Raw genomic sequence first — 20,275 nt, forward strand, 5'->3', positions numbered from 1 at the left:
GTGAGAGAGTTTATATGCATACATGTGTGGGATTTCAAAATGGTAGAATAATGATTACATGGTCAATATTGCCTGGAGTGAAGAGAATCCTTCTCTCTCCTTCTGTGAAGTGTGGGAGAACCACAACCTCTAACCTTAGCAAACACACACACTCATAAGTTAACGGCCAGACCCATGTCACTACAACCCAAACGATAACCCACGGTCACACCTCCCATCTAGCTTCTCTGTGGATAACAAATAGAAGTAAATAGAAACAATTTATTGCAAACTAAGTCAAAAATTGTTCTCTGGTTTATTTGTGTTTTGGCAGAAGTCTTGCAGTCAGTATCTGAGCTTGTAAGTCAGAAAAGGAAAGAACGTGAGTTCAACTTTCCAGACTTTTTCGGATGAATTTTCCATTAGTCAGCACCTGAGTTCATGCTCTTTACATAGTTTTACTAGCTGAAGCTGATTCAGACTAAAAGAAAACATATCGCTCTGCAGCGTGGACATCATGGCCAAGCATATGGGTTACATTTGCAGAAGTATTCTGATGTAAGGACTATGGTGATGATACATTACTGTGCTATCCCGGCCTCCACGGTCATCCTAACTTGGATTTGCCAACAGACGTGGGATTTTTATATTCTGTCACGGCCATGTAGCCTCCTTTGACATGAAACAACTTTCCCATGAAGTCACTTGTTCAGATAAATCAGCAATAAAGCTCTTAGCACCCCAGAACATTGCATAGTTGCTTTTGAAACATCAAGGGAAGCTTGTAAAACAGCACGCTACTCTGTGTGATACCACTGTGTGGGAAATCATTTGGGGTTATTGCATGATTAATTTTTGAAAAATGATTACTCACTACTTATAAAACCTGTTTGTTTTATAGTTTCTGGCAGTGTCTGAGTCCCCAAAAACATGTGATGCAAATCAGTACCAGTCAGAGCAGTGATACTGTGTCGAATTTCACCTCACAGATATCTGATGTTTTAATGCAACAAGTACAAAAATGCTTCCAGTACAGCCTCCTCAGAGGTGACACGTTTTTGTGTTGTAAGCAAGTGTTTTTAGTATGTTTCTACAATATGGCCATAATGCTTGAGCCTTAAGTATTATGAAAGTACCACCTACCTGTGTTACCAGCTACTACAGTAACCATGAGCCTGACTAGATCTCAACCAATAAATTTGGAGGACCAAGGGGAATTTAAGGGGCCACCCATAACTATAGGATGCCCAAGGGTGATGTATGTGATGTATATGATAATGTGATATGGCCTTTTTTCAGTGTTGTGCACCCTTTTGGTGGAAAATAAACAGATGCAGCACACTTTCTTGACTCCCTCCCAAATCCCTCCTAGTTGACCTTGGTTTACGATGAGTGGGAAACAAAGCTGCTCATATGACCTACTTACTGACATTGATTGATGATAACAAAATGGGAACTCAAGTTTTTGTTTGTTTTGTAAAAATCCTGGCTTTCATTATCTTGGATTCAGTTAGCAGGATTATAAATGAGAGAATGTGCTTCAACAAAGTCAGAATTCCCCTTGGCAATGCTGTTTTCTCTTTGTCCTTTGTTTTTAGTTTTCATGCCCTCTTTTCTTGCTTTCTCTGTTTTCTCTGTGTCTCTCTCTGCCTCTCTCTGTCTTGGTATCCTGGTGCATGCCCCAGCTGGCAGTGGGAGGGTTGTGTCAAGGCGAGTCCGCAGCAGCAGATTTGGGTGTGTTTCATACTGTACTCCAGTTTGGCATTACGTTATGAAGACTAGAATGTGAATAGGATGCAGATGTTTCCATTGTGATGCATTTCCAATGAAGTAATAGTAGAATACAGTTGAGTCTGAAGAACTGTGTGTGCGTGTGTGTGTGTGTGTGCATCTTTGTGTTTGTTTGTTTGTGTGCGTGCGTGTGTGTGTGTGTGTGTGTGTGTGTGTGTGTGTTTGTGTGGTGGGGGTTGAGACATTGATGATATGCTGGAGGAGATGAGGGAGATATGACGGTAATGTAGACAGACAGATGAAATGTAAAAAGACACAATGGAGGAGTTCATTCATCTTTAATTAGCCATATTAATTATAAGCATACTCTTATTTGGTGACATGACACCAGTCTGGCAAAAGACCAAAGGTCTTTTAAGGCGGGGCAGGGGATTTGGACTGCAACAAAGAACAGTAGCTCTATTGTAAATAATACAGACTATCTTAGAGTCATGGTGCTGAGCCCTGAAGCAGTTTAGATCATAGAGATCTGTCATCTCACAGTAATGACAGACACTTAAGAGCAGAGGTTTTAACGCCATCTCAACCAGCACCACCCCCTATCGCCCCTGCTCTATTATTTCAACTCAGGAACACTCTGTTACAACTGTAATGGAATAGCGTCTCATGAATGTGATAAACCATTGATGTAATAACACTTTGCAGCTAATAGTGTGATAATCCAGCACCCCACTCACCATCTCCAAGAAAAACAAGCACTCTGAACTGCTTTTATGTACATACACACAAACAACAGTCAGAGTAGGTGAGACATCACCCCCTGTCAAGGAGTTTGGTTCCAGAGCAGACACTGTGTGTAGATGTGAGCCCACCTCCATATGTCTAGTTGGTGCCTCTCAAGCTCCCACACCAGCTCCAGCTCCTTCCCCTCCCAGAGAGGTTATGCTCCACATAACAAGAGCCAGTCTCCATTGCCAAGGTCTATGACACCTAGATCAGCTACACCCCTGTCCTTTGCCTGACAGGCATTCCACTTGACCCCCATCCTTCACCTTTCGGGTGGTGAGCCCATGAGGCTCAATGTCCAGCTGCTTAGCATTTAAACACTTGGTTCCGCTGCAACATCTCACATTATACTTTCAAACCACTATATTGAGAATTTGCCCTGATTGATTCTAGGGCATGGACATTGGATAATAGGACATGGGGAGCATTTGTCTAAATGGACCAGTTGACTATTGTGGCAATGCAACTGCTAGAAATGTAAAGTTATTTGTGGCAGAGCAGGCAGGGATGGAGGTTACTATATTGCAGCCTATTAATAATCCAATACTTTAGGTATATTGCTAAAGCATTCTGATTGGGAATGTAAGACATTTACAATAATCACCAAAGACCTCTTCCATACATATCACTTTTTTTTTTAGATGTAGCACCATAGTTAATAACCAAATTGGTTAATGGGTGACTGTTATGTATTGAATTTTGACAATTACATTATCAGTTAAAATTTTTACAGTTTAGAAAACTGATGTTTTTTACCTTCCTGTCAATGTAATAAAACCCAATACTGTAATATTTTTTATGTTAACAGGAGAAAAGTTATTACATTAACAGGAGGTAACGTTTATTACATTAATGGGTGCTGTATTACATTAAGAGGATTATTACACTAAAACAGTAGCTACAAATTGTTATTGCATTGATAGTTCACTACGTTAATGGGAAGTTAACACACTTGAAATGGTCCTTGGTGAAAAAGTGATGGGGTTGGGACAGGGTGAAAAGGAGAGAGAAAAGAAAGGAGGTGAAGGAGAGAGACAGAGAAGGGTAGGGGTTGATTTAATCTCAGAGATTGATGACTTGTAGCTGAAAATGGAAAGAAAAGGTTGAGTTTTGATTTATGGAAGTCACTGTGTTTGGAAAGCTGCAGAAGGAATAACAGACATGTATTTATGACAATTATGTAAAGAGGGAGAAGTGATTTGCATAACAGCATGCAGGGAAAAACATGCAGGTTGCAGTTTTTCCGAGAGCAGCCTGTCTGTTCTGTACTGTGCCGTTCTCTGTGTGAGTTTACTCTAGACAACTAGTCATCTACATACAGCTCTCTGAACTGAATGTGGGTTTATCAGATGCCATTTGCCATGCTTTTATCTAAACCACCTTACAGTAACATGGAACATCTCACCCTGGCAGTTTTAGCCCCATCCTTTACCCAGTAGGTTTTTGATGATAGTGATAGATAAATACGTGGATGTAGTGCAGTGATTTTCTGCACTTGTACAGTGTTGAACTGCACTATGCAACTGATTTCGGTTCTCCTTGGTTTTGCCAGTGGCCCTGACTGTACTGCACTCCACTGTCTAGTCTGTGTGTGTGTGTGTGTGTGCTGTTGGCAGTGACAGGTAGAGTGATATAGATTACACACTGTACTGACGTGTATTATAGTGTGCATTGAGCGCTCTGTCCAATGTCAGTGTCAGTGTTGTCTCTCCGATAAAGCTGTGGTTTCCTGCTGGAGGCTGACAGACGTGGCCCTCCATCAGCAGCTTAGACTAACTGGACTGGTTGTGCTCTCCATGGAACAGTTCTGACATCCTAACCACATAGACACACACATGCATACGCACACACAGACATACACCCCCCCTCCCACACACACACACACGTGCGCGTTCAGCCTGTGTTCAACACGTATCTGTCCTGTAGAAAGAGGAGCAGTGGAACATTATGTTTTGTTCTGCGGTTGTTGAATATGACCCGTCGTTAGTAATTTTTCAGATCTCTGAATCCCCTTTTAAGCTTGACTCTCCTGGTATGGAACAACTGTTGCATGTTTAGTGAGGTCTCTCTCTCTGTCTCTCTCTCTCTCTGTCTCTGTCTTGCGTACACACATTCCTTCACTCTCTCTTTTTCTTGCTTTCTCTCTCTCACCCCCCTACTCCCCATTTTTTCCCATCTTCCCCTTTGCTATCTATAATCATCCAAACCAATGCATTCCTGTCCTCTCGCTGAAGCCAGGGAGTATTTTTGTTCTCTCTCCATCCTCATAACTGAAGCAGTTGCGCAACTGTTTGGCCCCAACTTTGCATGGCCCCGAGGCAGGCCAAGAGAAAACCACTAGAGGGACAGTGTGTGTGTGTGTGTGTGTGTGTGTGTGTGTGTGTGTGTGTGTGAATGCAAGAGTGGAGTAAATTCCCGTAGAGTTCTTACACGTCACTGCCGTGGCTTGCTCTAATCGCCATCTCTTCATTTTCACCCCCACCCTCTGTGTCTCAGGAGGTCCAGGCCTTTATCAGTGCAGAGACGGTGGAGGATGTGACAGAGGAGAAGATAGCAGCTGAGCTCAGTAAGGTCCAGGCTCGAGCACCTGCGGAGCGGGTGAGGAGGAGCTCCAGGTCTGTGGAGAAGGAGGAGACAGTGGTGAGTCTCCTGCAGTACCTCATCTGTCCATCGGATGGAGACAGAGAATTACACATATACAAAATGTCATGACACCTTTTCAAGGCCTGCTGTACACTCAGTTACTCATTTGACCTCCGGTATGTTCATCTAATTATTCATGTGAAAATAGTATAGTTTTACCATTGACCAAAGTCAAAGTACAGTTACTGAAAGTACTATATAATTTCAAAAATGCCCCTTTATGTGTCATTGGCAGGTTTGGGGAATTCATTGCTCTCTATTCAGTTTTCCCTCTCTCATTTTTTATAGGGTACAAACTACAGAAAAACAAACGCTGCAATGGAGATGAGACGAATCAACAGAGACTCCTTCTGGGCACGTGCAGAGGTACAGTCTTCAGTCACATTTGAGCGGTTTGAAATGTAGTTCAATTGGAGGTTTACTTGCCCTTTACCTCAGGTCAGGGGTCTATTGAAGAGAGGTATTGTTTGATTTGAAATGAAAATTAAATTATCATTTGGTCTCACGTTCTTCCTGTCAGCGCGAGGAGGAACAGAGGAAGGATGAAGAGAGGAGACGAGCAGGAGAGGAGAGACGGCGTCTTGAAAGAGAAAGAGTTCTGAAGGAACGAAGGGAAGCTGAAGAGAGAGACAGAAAGATGAACGAGAAACTACAGATGATCGAGGAGCAGAGGTTGGCACCACAAGCAGACATTGTATCTTCTGTGTCATGTCAATAGTGCCCTCCAATGGCCAGAACATGCATAGATCAGAAGTTTGACTAATTTATGTGAGTTGCAGTGCAGTGTAAATGCAGTGCATTTCAGGTTAATGATGAGTGATGATATTTAGAAATGATTTCCCTCTTGCAGAAGAAAACAGGCAGAGCAAGAAGAACAGCTGCGCAGACGTGAGAAATCAAGATGGGTGAGTGAAAATATGTGTATTGTGTGTGTGTGTGTGTGTGTGAGAATGTGTTTTCTATAACGGATTGCTGCTGTATTTCTGCACTGACAGGAGCAGCAGCAGAGGGAGCATGAGGAGGATATGAGGGCTCGTCTGAGACGGAGTGAGTCCATAGAGAAAGCAGCAGTAAGTGAATCCTAGGCTGTTATAAACCTATAAGGCTAACATTACAAAATGTTCCTCTGAAATAGCTGCTTCGTCAAAAACCTGAATGTGTTACAAATTTGCCTTTAGCACCCCTAGAGTGTGGAACAACCTGCCCAAAGAACTCAGACTAGCTACATCTGTATCATCATTAAATCTCTTCTTAAGACTAATTTCACTTGTTCTAGTTTTTTATTTATTTATCATTTTTATTTATTTTGGTCCCTTGTTTTATTTTATTTTACTTGCTGTACTATGTCTTCTGTTTTATGTGAAACATAAGATATTAGACATAGAGATTGTGCATTGCATTCAAAGCCATAATGTTGCACCTATTCTGTCCATGCATAAACTATATTGCTTATATGCATTTACAAAAAAATATATATATATATGGAGAAGGAGACTAGTCACAGAGAGAGCCTTAATCAGAAAATTATGAATGAATTGAAGAAGGTCAATGTTCCAGTGACATTATGGCTGCAGCAGTACATGTGTCCTGGATGTGTCCTATGTTTGAATCATAGAATGGATGATTATTTCATTGTTGTTTTGTTCTTTTTTTCCCTCATTATTTTAGCCAATGATATTGTGATTGTCTAACATATGACGTGGAAAAGTAATCTAAATTGGCCTCAATCTAAATTGAAAATAAATCTGAATAATTAAAAAATGTGATTTGCTTAATGGAAATCAATTGTCCACAAGTGCCATCAATATACTTACTTGCTCCTGCAAGGCTTGAATATGGGCATGTTTGCCTGGTAGCTGATTTACATATATGTCTTTGTGAATCAGATGCTGACTGCAAAAGTACAGGATAGAAAGTAGGCCTCGTTTATTACAGCCATGAGATGTTCGCATTTGTATTTCCTCTTGTGACCTGTAGGAGGCAGCAGCATTGGTGTCCCAGCGCTCCATGAATCCTAGAGAGTTCTTCAGGCAGCTGTCGTCATCGTCACAAAGTCCCACCAGTCCTGGATCTCCCCGCACAGGTACATGGTGTGTGTGTATGAACAGTTGGTGATAACAGAGCACTCAGAGGTCTAAATGAGCTCACTGAAATACATAGAATGGGTCAACACTGGATCCACATACATGTAGTTGAGCAAGTGTGTTTTGATGTCTTTGGGCAACTGTGTTTAGATTTTAAGTTGCTAAATTGTATACTCACAAACTGATTCCCTTGCTCTCTCTGTCCAGGCAAACCTCCATTGAGGCGATACCAGCGCAGCCTGACAGACACGGCCTTCATCTTCTCTAAGTCGGAAGAAGTCAGAGCAAAATCACCTCGCAGTCCTCCGCTGGTCTCACCTTTCTCACGGGCCCCTCCCTCCCCCCTCTACCGCACCACCTCTCCTCCCACCAGCCCTGATTTCCGCCCGATCACCTCTCCGCAAAGGCCCCGGGCCCCCATGATGTCACCGCCCACATCACCCCTGCGCCCCACCCCTCCAGTCTCAGCCCTGCCCAATCTCCCCCTGACTAACCACCAAGTTGAGGCCCCCGCTAAGCCCAAATCTCCATCACCCACACAGCCCTCTGCACCTCCAGCCTCCCCTAGTCTCCTAGCCTCCTTGTCCCCCAGTTTACCAAAAAGCAGTCTCACAGAGTTACAGGCAGCGGCTCTGCCGCCCTCTCCCCCAATGACCCCACCCCAGGACCGGGCCCAAATCCAGACCATACTGCCTTCTCCCCCAAATACCCCAACCCAACCCCAGCCAGAGCGCTCTCCTCTATCCTCAGTCTGTCTTGAGCCTGGTCTAGTTCCACAGGCACCGACAGCTCCCCTTCCAGAGAGCCCACAGCCAAACACAGGTGGGGTTCCATACAGGACATAAAGCATTATATTAAGGTCTGATTATACAATGCTAACAATCATATTTCTCCTTTCTTAAATAACGGACAATGTACAGGGAGCAGGTCATTATTGTAAAAAAACAGCCCAGACAGGGTGCGTGATGCAAAGCAGAGCACATTATCCTGCTTATTACACAAATGCTTACCAAAGACATTAATAATTTGACATGAAATATTGATTTAAAATGATTTTATTACAGGCTTAAGTAACTTAGATGCTTCTGCCAAAAACCAGTCCAGCAGGACTGTCTGCAGCAACCAAGGAATAATGTATTTTTGGCACAAGAGTTTACAACAACAAACTCAACAGGACTTCTCACCAGTGTAGTGATATGATTAGATGTGAAACAGCAGTCTGTTATACAGAAATAACAGACCTCAGAATGTGCTTATTGGCCAATCAGAATTGAGCATTAAACAGAGCTGTGTAATGACCCTATGTAATGTCAGTCATGTCATGCTTTTTACTATACTGTAGCCAGAGAACTTGTCTTTTGTATTTTTTTCCCAGTATTTCTACAAATACACACACAGCCTTTATCGGCACACTTATGTAACCTTAAGAAGTGCACAGTTGTGTTCTTGTGTTTTACTTTCTAACACCTCTGTAATTTTCCAACCACCAGACCTATACACAGCCACTCATATGCAAACTGAGCTGGTCTCAGACACTGGCCATACAGTGCAAGCTGTACTGGTGGAGGAAGATGAGGAAGAGGATGTAGAAGAGAAGGAGGAGGAGAATTCTGAACCGCAACATTGTACCATCACCACAGAACCCATCCAGACTGCTGAGGAGCAGGAAGAGGAGGGATCTAAACAGGAAGCAGAACCCGCATCACTGGAGGAGCCAGTTGAGATGGTGCAGGAGGAAGGAGAGGCAGAGGAAGATGGAGAGGAGAATGACCAATCAGATTACAGTCAGCCCCCTGCTGAGCCAGTTGTGGTTGAGCTTTCAGAGAGAGAGGAAGAGTCAGCAGTCACAGGTAGCCCTCTTCTGTCCTTGTCTTGTATCTAAAAATGTGTTATATTTAACATTTAACATACATTTTATAGAGTATTGTTACAGCAGCACAAAAAAACATTTAATTAGAAGTGATTAGAAGTATCACTCAAGAAATTAAAAATGACAGCCAACCAAATCATCATTCCAGATGCAGAAGCTATTTGTCAGCAAATCAAACAAGAGACTGTGGTTCTATCAACCAATGGGATCACAAACGGAGACGACATACGGGAACAGAACGGCATAGGTTTGACTACTAATCAGTTTAAACTACACTATACTATACTATACTATACTATACTATACTATACTATTCTATACTATACTATACTATACTACACTACACTACACTATACTACACTATAATACACTACATTATACAATACTCATACTACACTACACTACACTATTACTATACTATACTATACTATACTATACTATACTATAGTGTTTTATTCTTGACATATTTATTTGCTTTTTATTAGGCTACTTAAGATGCTCTGGATAAAAACACCATAATATAGACATCCGGTACATTGAAACCCATCCAAAGTATTACTTTGTGCTGGTTGGCTGTGATGAATTCATTCCATACTGGTCTTCCCCAGAGCGATCTATGAGTCCGTCGGACACCGAACTCAGCACCCCAGAGCTGGCTGTGTGCTACGATCTGCATGGCACGGCCGAGGAGGACGATGATGATGTTGCTGAGGATGAGGAGCAGGAGATCTCAGAAAATGGACAAGCGGTAACTACTGAGAAATAAAACATAAACCCTCATCACATCCTCGTGTCCTGCACAAAGCTTATATCTTCCAAAAGCCAAATCTTAAAAAAAAAAAAATCAAAACCTGTCAGGGATTAAGAGAAAACATCAATTTTTTACCCCGGAAATATTTGACATTTTGACATTGGCATTTTAATTGCTTAGCTTGGCCCAAGGGTCATGAAACATCCCCTACACATACGGCGCAATAATAATAATAATAATAATAATAATAATTACATAACAATAACCATAATTTTACTCTATTAGAGTAGGCCTCCTTATTTCCCTTTATTTTACCCTGTGGCTTTACATATTTAAACAAGATATGTATTTCATGATCACAACCTGAAACAGGACACCGTATTTGCCCTTACCTCCTCTCTCTCTCTCTCTCTCTCTCTCTCTCAATCGCTCTTCCCTTCCACATCAGGTTACGCCGGAGCGACAAATGTGCGTCCGAGCGCTGTACGACTACCAAGCAGGTAAGCTGCCATTTACAGGATAATTGTTGTACGCATGCACATAAAGTGCCTCCACTTACGGTAATTACATTGTGATTAGTGGGTGTTCACCATGTTATCTTTCGGTTCCCACAGAGGATGAATCAGAGATCTCCTTTGAACCTGGTGACATCATCAAGGACGTGGAAACGGTGGATAAAGCCTGGTGGAGGGGGTGCAGCAAAGATGGCCGTCAAGGCTTGTTCCCTGCCAATTATGTGGAGACCATATAGGCAGATAGGCAGACACACACACACACACACACACACACACACACACACACTCAGGGACACCATCCCTTCTTGGATAATATAATAGAGGCCTTTTCCTGGACCAAAATATGTTATTTCCTTTCGAGATACAGTAGGAATGTTGGTGGGAGGGATCGGATGACAATAACAAATGATTACACGCTTGCTTTTTTTTTTTTAGCAGAAAAAAAAGACAAAAAAAAAACCAAACTGATTTTTATTGTGTATATTCTTCCTTTTTATTGGACCCATATTACAGACATTCCATTCTGCTCACCATTTGCTCCATGTGTGGAGGTTAAGTTGCATTGCTCAAAATGAATTTACCGCTCCTGGCTGGTACATATGATCTTATCGTCATCTATCTGTTATTTTTTTGGATATATTATACCGTTGTGTTGAGGTATGGTATTTTTTGCTTACAATCTCTCAACACTCTTTAATTACCCATTGAAAAACTGTACAGCAACATGACAAAAGAAAAATGAGCAGAGTAAATAAGCACTGTATTTAGCATCTGTGTCTCTCCATCACTCTTTAATAAGGGGTTGTATTTTGTTTATATAGTGCTGTCCTTCATTGTCTCATTACGTGTTGAATTTTATTTTTCCCTAGATCTGAAGTGATTAAAGCATTATAGTAACACACATAGAGAGAAAAAAATGCTACTTCCAACTTTAATGTTCTTTTGTCTTAATACACTACATTTGTATATAAGAATGTATAGAAACATCAAAGATCTTTTCTTTTGCTATAATCAAAGTGTTTGTATGTTCTTTGTATTTACTCCAAACTTACAGATATAAACCATCTACAAACTCAAAATGCTTTGTTAAAATGTGTGTGAGAGTCTAACCACTACTTTTACTTTTACTTAACAAGAAGAACCAAACCCTTACTGATTTTACTGTTAATATCACTCATATTTCTAAATGAAATATTTGAATGTAGTTATTTTGTTGTTTGAGTGTCCACATTTTTGCATTGATAAATGCATAATTTCTCTAATATTACTGTTGATGTTTTCATACGATCAAACATGCCTGTTAATTTCTCAGCAAAACTACCTTATTTTCTACATTTTAATGGGAGCACAGTGTTTATAAGTAATAACAAAATTCACTCCAGATATTTTTCTGCATGTCTGAAAATTGTCAAAAGATGTACAAAAAAATTAACAAAAAAAATCCAATAAATACATCATGTAGTTCACACCAATTTCATAGCATCGCAGTAGCCACAAATTAGCATTGTTATAAACCCACAAAACTAGACTTTGACATAAAATATATTACTGATAATGAAAAGCAATAGACTACCTGCAACAATACAATAATAAAATGATTATTGGTCTCAGGAAATGTATATGGTACATTTCATTTTTTTTCATCTGGCAATCACATCACAGTTATTTGGTGACCTTATCATGAACGTTCACATAATGAGCTGAATGACCTGAAGTCATTGAAATGATAAATTGATCTCTAAATAGTTTATCAATTCCTGGGAGGAAATTTGCATGTCAAATATTAGTCAGGGTGCTGAGAGCAGGAGAACATGGCAGCTTCATCAAATGTATGGATTTTCATTATCAGTAGCCTCTTAATTTTAAAGTTGTCATGAGTAAACCTGACTTGAGTATTTTTGTGGGCAATGTGTGTGCTAAGCACAAAAAAAAAAAAAAGTTTGTCGGCTGCAGTGCCATATTTAGACCTATAGGTGGAGACATTGCCTTTTCCAATGTGCCATTAACACAACTATTGAGAAGGAGCACACTGAACTGAACAGATACCTCAGGACAAAAGGCAAAATATTTTGGCAGCCAGAGAGGAGGCTTATTGTTACACACATTTTAGAAGCGGAATATCCAGACATTTCCAAAGCTAAAAATTACTAATGCCGCTACACCTTAAACAAGATTTTCCCCTAGGGTAATAATGATTGATTGAATATGACATTAATATTTCTTTACCAAACACCTTTAATATTTTTTTTGGTGGGGGTGGGGGTGGGGGTGAGGGTGGGCGTGGGGGCTAGGTTACACTCCTGTAGTGCCAGTTCAATAACAGTGTTTGGCAGATCCTTCTCTGTTCTGAAATAGCGAGGTAATGTTTGACATGGCTCTCATCCTGTCAGAACTGATGCCTGTTGACAGATTGACTAATTCTATCCAGGAGACTATTCTGTCTAGTTTGCCCCCAGAAGGCTAATCATCTGTGATATGTTTTAAAAGGTGATAGGGCTCTTATGAAATACTGATTAGGTTGCAAGGAGAAGACAGATGACAGACTCGAAGGAGCAAGATTGAGAGACAGACACAAGAGAGTAAATTCAAATCTAAACACTAGTAGTTAAAAAAAAACTTGACATTAATATTATAAGCACAAACATGAATGCTCATGAAATAAGACCAATTTGTATGGTGTCTTTGCATTTGTTTGTGTGTGTGTGTGTGAGAGAGAGAGAGAGAGAGAGGCAGAAAGAGACAGAGGGAGAAAGAGAGAGAGAGAGGACATCCATACATTTGTGAGTGTGAAGGCAAATCAGTCTCGACAGTGTGTCCCTCTTCTCCCACTTTGCCATAACCCCGTTCTCATGGTCATCCCCAGAACTCCAGAGATCCCTTGTCTCTGCGGATTAAGCGGAGTGATAGGGAGACCCTGGCTAATGTGCCACTCTTTGTCAACTTTCCCTTCCCCTTCCCCTCTGTCTTTAGGCTGTTTCCTTCCTTCTGTGACCCTCATCGGTTACAAAAAACCTTCGACTGGGGTGCTAAACTAATAGAGAAGACCACCCGCCCGACCTTCCCTTTATCTCTAAGCTAATTGACAGACCCTGTCTGACCGGTGGACGACTGACAAGTGTGGGAGGGCTGAGGTGAAGTGGCGGTAGGGAAATGCCACTCACTGCAGGGTTATCAGCACAGAGCCCAACGACAGAAACCTAATCTGTCCTGGCTGCTGATGGCTTGTGGCTCACTGGCTGTTTCTGTTCTGAAGCAGATCCTGGCAGCCCCCAAGATACATGGAGGGGTGGATAAGCACAGACACACACTAATGGTATGCACATGCGCACGCATACACACATCAAAACACACATATATACATGCACGCCAACAGCCGCAGACTCTCGCTATTCTTTGCCCCCGTTTCTTAAACAACCTCGTTCTCCTTGCCACTCCTCAACCCTCGCCTGTCACTGTCTAACTAATAGTTTGCTACAACTTTTTGTGATTAATTATGTGTTTGGGAGAGGTGTCAGTTTACAGGAGACAAAAATCTTACCGCAGCATCCTCGTAACTTTCATCCTTCCCCATCCTGTTTACTGTACTGTAGCTGCAAGCACCTGTGTGCAAGGGCACTCTCAGAGCAAATGGGACTCATTTTCTTTTTGGCTTAACACACACACACACACACACACACACACATACACACAGATAAGGACAGGGTCATCCTATCCCTCCTCAAGGGTGCAGGCTGCCTTGCTGCCTGTCTCTCCAGTCTTTGTGCCAGAGGGCTGCCCGACTGGATCTTCCCCACTCCTAAGTGCTGTGAAATTTACCTCCAGTGCTCTGCTTGCGTAAAGGGCTGGCAGAGCTCAGGCAGACAACACTATTCTTAAAATAGTTAAGCAGCTCCTGTCTCACTCTCCTCCCTTGCTGAAACAAAGATTGGTGTTTACAAGCACCTGTGTGGTAGTGCACTCTCAGAGCAAATGGGACTCATTTTCTTTTTGGCTCATTGTTCTGTAAGGGCAACAATTACCACAGGCAGCATTTCATCCAGAGGTTCAAACATTACCAATTGGATATACACACTTCATTGCGAGCCATGCGGAGAATCAAAATTTCTTCTGATTCTGTATTCTGTGAGACAGGCTCAAGGCTACAACAGTTATCTGGAAACAGAACAACTCCAAACTATTATGGTCCCTCAACATAAATCAGCTTTAGCTCTATGATAATTCCATCTGGTATAAGTCTTGATTAAACCTTTGCTTTTAAACATCTCTCTTGTTCTTGACATTGTCATTTTCTGTTTTCCCTTTAAAGATAATCTTCAAAACCGCTGAAGTAGATAACGCCTAGCTTGGAAGCTCCTGATGGTTCAAGCCAAGATTTTACTGTCAGCATAGAAACCGGCCCATTAACTTCTGAAGCCCTCTCTGGCAAAGCTCCCTTTCCCCTCCACTGCCATCAAAAAGCTATTTCCCTCGGCCAGTCCCACACAACCCTAACAATGAACGGAGGATTAGAACATCCCTCTGTCTCGAAGCAAAAGAGAAAAAAAAAAGGAAGAAAAAAAATCTCTCTTTACCAGTCATTGGTGAAGACTAGTTGGCAACATTTCCTCTGCGGGATTTTTCCTGACATGATTCCCAAGAGGCGGTTTTTGCTTTTACGATACCATTCCTGTGCTTGCAATCAGCCAACATGTGGCATTGTGATCTAATCACAGGATTTTTTTTTCTTCAGTTGGTAAATGGTTAAGTCTCCCAGTCTATTGTGGAGGAATCTTCAAAGTGGATGAAAACCACAGGGGAACATTGGTAGTTGTTAATTAATGCAACAGACTGAGTACAAATGCTTTATTTTCCTGATTTTAAAGATGAAAACAAAAATTCACGCTTTGAATCTAGCAACAGGCGTGTCCAAATCTCTTACCTCATCTTCAAACCCCTATCCTGGAAAATAGTCCCTGTAAAAAAAGAAATTCTGTTGTTCTTTTGAAAGCCATAAGTGATTTTTATTAACTCTGCTGTGGTTCAAGAAGAAATGTCTCTCTCTCTGGTTTAGGTTTATTGGATTTTTGTTCATACCGATCATTTATATTTCCATTCAGTAAATTGACGTAAAATGTGTTTTGCTAAAATTATCTTTTCTGGTCTTTATGACTATCATTGAATTTGAAAGAAACGGGAAACATGACAGAGGCCGTGGTAACCGCTGAAAGGCAACTAAAGCAAAATTGGCCAAGATAAATGATGGATAATGGGGTTTAATCTTTAGATTTTCTAAATTGCTTTCAATCCCGTAAATGACTTTAAAGGTTTTGGATAGCTTGCGATTGTGCACAGATACATTTAATTTTTTTTAACAAACACCAGTAGTGAAAATTATATGAAGCATAGAGAAATATTGTCACAACGAATCATGAGCTTAGCATGAAGACTAAATTGTGTTCAGAAGTCACCGGTTAACAGGCAAACGTAGCAGAGGTCCCGGGGGTCGACGCTGGGATGAGCTGTCTCTTACCCTCAGGAGCAGCAGGGGTGAAAGCCCCTGACCTCCCGCTGACTCACACAGCAGCCCCAGTCCGGGTTTCACACACGCTGCCCATGGCACCGAAATCACTGCCAGATGCTGTGACTTTCTCCCAGACAATTCATTTCACAAGTATCTCTGAAAGAGAGATGCCGATGGTGGCAACTGAGGGAGACGAATGTACATAAGCACATGTGTGTGTTTGTGAGTGATGGGGATATGCCGGTGGTAGTGTGTGAAAAGGACACATATGAGATCAGATGGAGTTAAGTCTAATTCGTAGCCTGGCCCGAGGACACCAAGCAGGATAATGTGAGACATCTTCTCTCACACCATTTTAGGCTAAGCCCGCGGGGACACATTGTTTATTTCTTGGCTGAACTACATGATTTCAGGCTATAAGGGTGATTTAGAAACACAGAAAAACACGCTGCTGTTGGCATCATTTTGTGCGACTGAAAAAAAAAAATCTTCAAAAGCGATGACAAAAGCAGCCACTAAAATGTTGTTTTGTTTGACTAATTTACTGCTCAAAACATTTTTTTATTAGCTTGACCAATGCACATTTTTCACCCTGCACGAGGAAGTGTACGACGACTTGGTGTTTTCCGCTGCTGCTGCTCCGATGATTGTGATGTTAACCATGCAGATTTATAGTAGAAGAGACACCCAGAGCCAGCCCTTGGCAGCGCCAGGCACGGTGCCCGCCCCAGGGGAGGGGGATGATGGAGAGCAAACAGCTAATAATTAATACCATGATTACACAGGCTGCAACAACACAGGGAGACAAACCTTCACACACCCAGGCAGGGACCTGACCAAGACCGATAGCATATGAGCACGCAGGTACACACACCTGTCTACACACACACACACACACACACACACAGATGCACAAATATACAAACACAGGCATGCACACACTATAAACTGTCCCCACATGCACACACACACGCACACACACACACACACACACACACTAACAGCGACCAGGGTAGCACTCAGACAATTAATACCGCTGCATCTACCATCTCCTCCTTCACACCAAGATCAATTGGAAAACATGAAAGCCATCGTGGAGTATTAGAGGCATAAATAAAGTAAATTTATAGTTCAGTTCAGATTTAACAAGGGCTACACAGAGGGGATATTAAAGCCTATCTTCTGTAAGATAGGCTTTAATAGGCCAGACACATGTGTTTTAGATTTGTCTATTCTATTCTATTCTATTCTATTCTATTCTATTCTATTCTATTCTATTCTATTCTGGGTGCTGCTTTCCTCAGATGAACCGCTGGTGTTTGCTGTTTCACTGTAAACAGAGCCGCAGTCCCTCTGTGTCAGTTCGACAGCTCTGAGACATTTAAAGGAAATAAATCTAGCTTGCTAACTAACCAATAAACCTACCTGCCACGTGTTGGGCCGATACTGTAATTCAAAGGCGAAAAAGACCATAAAAATGTGTTTAGGCTGTAACAATACCACGCGGACCCCCATGTGCATGTGTGGATCAAACCCCCCGTCCTATAGCCGTTACCTAAGCCACACAGTAGGATAACAACATAAAAACGTCACGGTCACCCTCATTAGCAGGCGGGCTGCAGTTCCTTTGATTGGTATGTGCATGCATGAGGTCTGCGATGGCTTCCATATGGGCACCCCTTCATTTTTTAATATAACCAGCATCACATTACTCAGAGACGAGGTGATCCCAATTTCTCCAAAACCTCAAGTATTTTTCTAAATGTGCTCGACATGTCCAGGATTTCCTTCCATTTGAAGGGATGCAGGGGCGGTGTGTGTTTTCACTGTAGTGCGGCTTGCCGAACTCACTTGTAATGGTGTATGTGTGTGTGTGTGTGTCAAAGCCAGAGCCGGAGAGAGGGAGAGAGAGAGAGGTTGTGTGTGTGTGTGTGTGTGTGTGTGTGTGTGTGTAAGGAGATGCCAACCGTGGAGGGGCCATGCAGGGCCCGGGGCCCACAGCCCTCGGCCGCCACTTCCTCCCCCTCCGTGCCACATTGACTCTGTTTCCATTACCACAGTGGAAGGAACAATAAAGGGCTGATGTGTGGATGTGTGGTCTACTGGCACTGCAGAGGCCTGGACAGCCCAGGACAGATTGGACTAAGCTAGTGAGACCTGGAGAGCTTTACGTGTGCGTGTGTGTGTGTGTGTGTGTGTGTGTGTGTGTGTGTGCGTGTGTGCATGTGTGTATATGTGTGTGCACATGCATATGTGCTCTACCTGACGACAGCTTGTCAGACACAGAGGAGAGGAGAGGATTATTATACTAATCTTACACTCTTTTCACCAGTCTAATTTTAACACAGCAGTCTCCCCTCAGATCAGCTAAAAACTTAGTTCTCGATGATAACTCATCTATGATTATTCTTTAGTTTTGTCCAGATCTGGGTGAAAATACATTTGTACGATATATTCAGTGTTTGTTTCAACTGGAAATTAAGATCACGTAACTTGTCAGTCACAGACATGAATACTAAACTGACATTGAAATAGTTTCCTGTGATTGTCTCAACTTCATGAAACACATTGTATTGTCCTATGTGGCAAACCCCACCCATTTGGAGCCCAGGCAGGAAAAAATAAACCATGAAAGATAAACCATGAAATGTTTTGCTTATGTGACTCTAGGTTTCAAGACAAAGCCTCACCTATATCTTATGACAACTCGTGTCAAAAACAAATCATAATTTAAACTTAAGCGATATTTAACAAGATGAAAAATGCCATCTTTGGTGTGATATTGCTGACAAAAATGAGCTTATACAGAAAAGAGTTTCTCGTCTCTTTGTTTCTTTGTTTGAGGAGATGATGACACATTTGATCCTGTCTCGCAGCGTCACATGTCAGCCTCCTCATGCCCTGTCACTCTGACAGCTCACAGCCCGCGAGGCAAAGGATCATGGGTGCCGTGTCACACACAGCGGGGAGGTCGGAGGCAAGCTGTATGCATGATGTGTGTGTCTTTGTGTAAGTGTGCGTTTGTGTGTGTGTATGTGGAAATGTAAGTTTATATGTGCATTTGTGTGTGTGTGTGTGTGTGTGTGTGTGTGTGTGAGTGTGTGTCAGTCTGAGGGGATGGATGCATGCCAGGGGCGAGAGCAACACCATGTCAGAGTGCTAGCAGACGATGCCCATTTCAGATACACTAATTCAAACAGTCAGCTCAGCCATGAAACCATTTCCTCCCCTGATTCCTCCACTCCCTTCCTCTCTGCTCCGTGCGTGTCAGTTGGGTACAGCAAGGTGTGGCACTCGCCATACCTTAGTGTGTCCAGAGTTGATCCTGTAGTTTTTATCATTATGATCTAGAGGAAAGATAAAGTAAAAACTGCCAGAAATGTACTCTACCAGTCAGAAGTTTGGACACACCTGATTGAATGTACTATGTTTTTCATTATCTTAAAGCCATTTTGATCTAAAGGCTTATGCTTAAAAGCTTGAAATGTGTTTCTTAGACAAATATAAAAAGTGAAGTTGATGCCTATGTAGGAATTTCCTTCCAAAGCCTTTGCCTTTCCATCAAGGCAAATGGTGGCTACTTAAAATAAACTAAAATATAAGATAGTTTTGATTTCTTTAACACTTTATTGGTCACTGCATAATTCCATTTGTGTTATTTCATAGTTTTGATGTCTTATTCTAAAATGTGGAAAATAGTAAAAATAAAGAAAAATGTGTGTCCAAACTTTTGACTGGTAGTGTATTTGGAGGCCATATCTAAACAAAATTCACACCAGGGAAGCATTCAGGACCTAAGCTCCCTCTAAGCTTTGTGTATGAAGGTTTGGTGACCAAGGTCGAAAAATTTATTACACGACCAAATAACAATATCTTGTCAGTCATCAGTTTTTGCTCCACATTGTCCCCAGAAATTCAGTTGATATAAGCAGGTTTTGAAGTTTCGATGGCAAATGATATTAGATGCAGGGACTTTGCCACAGCTTAGGGTTTAGTGAATTGATGCCCCCCCCCCCCCCCCCCCCTCCTCCTCTCTCTCTCTATCTCTCTCTGTCCTCCTCTCTCTCTCTCTCTGTCCCTCTCTCTCTGCCCTTCTCTCTCTCTGAAGCTCCCCAGGCTTATCAGGGATGTGTGAGTCCCCTCAGTGGTTAACCTATCAAAGCTACTGGTCATGACGGCCTGGAGAAGATAGGGTGAGTGCGGGGGCATGGGATTTCTTTGCTGTACGTGTATCTGTACCCTGCAGAAGGATCCTTCTCTTACATCAAAGAGGGACCTCCACAGATAATCTGTTTCACATAATCATAGATGGATGGATTCATCAAAAGGTTCAGAATTAAGGCTGTCTGCAATGCAATAGGCAACACAAGTGTATCTAACAGATATACTGTATACAAGTCTAAAAATGTATTAATT

The 20,275-nt window shown here is 42.0% G+C and overlaps 1 protein-coding gene across 1 annotated transcript in view; it reads left to right on the top strand.

Annotated features, from left to right (window-relative positions):
* The window catches only part of LOC139649978 (drebrin), a 35,082-nt gene extending 23,656 nt beyond the window's left edge, over window positions 1–11,426 (top strand). Inside the window, exons 5-16 of the mRNA XM_071526501.1 lie at window positions 4,993–5,136; window positions 5,428–5,505; window positions 5,660–5,811; window positions 5,990–6,044; window positions 6,135–6,209; window positions 7,117–7,222; window positions 7,431–8,045; window positions 8,714–9,073; window positions 9,242–9,340; window positions 9,702–9,841; window positions 10,293–10,344; window positions 10,459–11,426. Of these exons, the coding sequence (XP_071382602.1) occupies window positions 4,993–5,136; window positions 5,428–5,505; window positions 5,660–5,811; window positions 5,990–6,044; window positions 6,135–6,209; window positions 7,117–7,222; window positions 7,431–8,045; window positions 8,714–9,073; window positions 9,242–9,340; window positions 9,702–9,841; window positions 10,293–10,344; window positions 10,459–10,595 (2,013 nt within the window). The 3' untranslated portion in view covers window positions 10,596–11,426. The remainder of the gene's footprint in view (window positions 1–4,992; window positions 5,137–5,427; window positions 5,506–5,659; window positions 5,812–5,989; window positions 6,045–6,134; window positions 6,210–7,116; window positions 7,223–7,430; window positions 8,046–8,713; window positions 9,074–9,241; window positions 9,341–9,701; window positions 9,842–10,292; window positions 10,345–10,458) is intronic.
* The last annotated feature ends 8,849 nt before the right edge of the window (window positions 11,427–20,275 follow it).

The sequence above is a fragment of the Centroberyx affinis genome, unplaced genomic scaffold (genome assembly GCF_046629955.1).
Source record: "Centroberyx affinis isolate AG114_WGS23_722 - 3 ecotype Tasmania unplaced genomic scaffold, CSIRO-AGI_Caff_v1 ptg001415l_1, whole genome shotgun sequence".
Lineage (NCBI taxonomy): Eukaryota > Metazoa > Chordata > Actinopteri > Beryciformes > Berycidae > Centroberyx > Centroberyx affinis.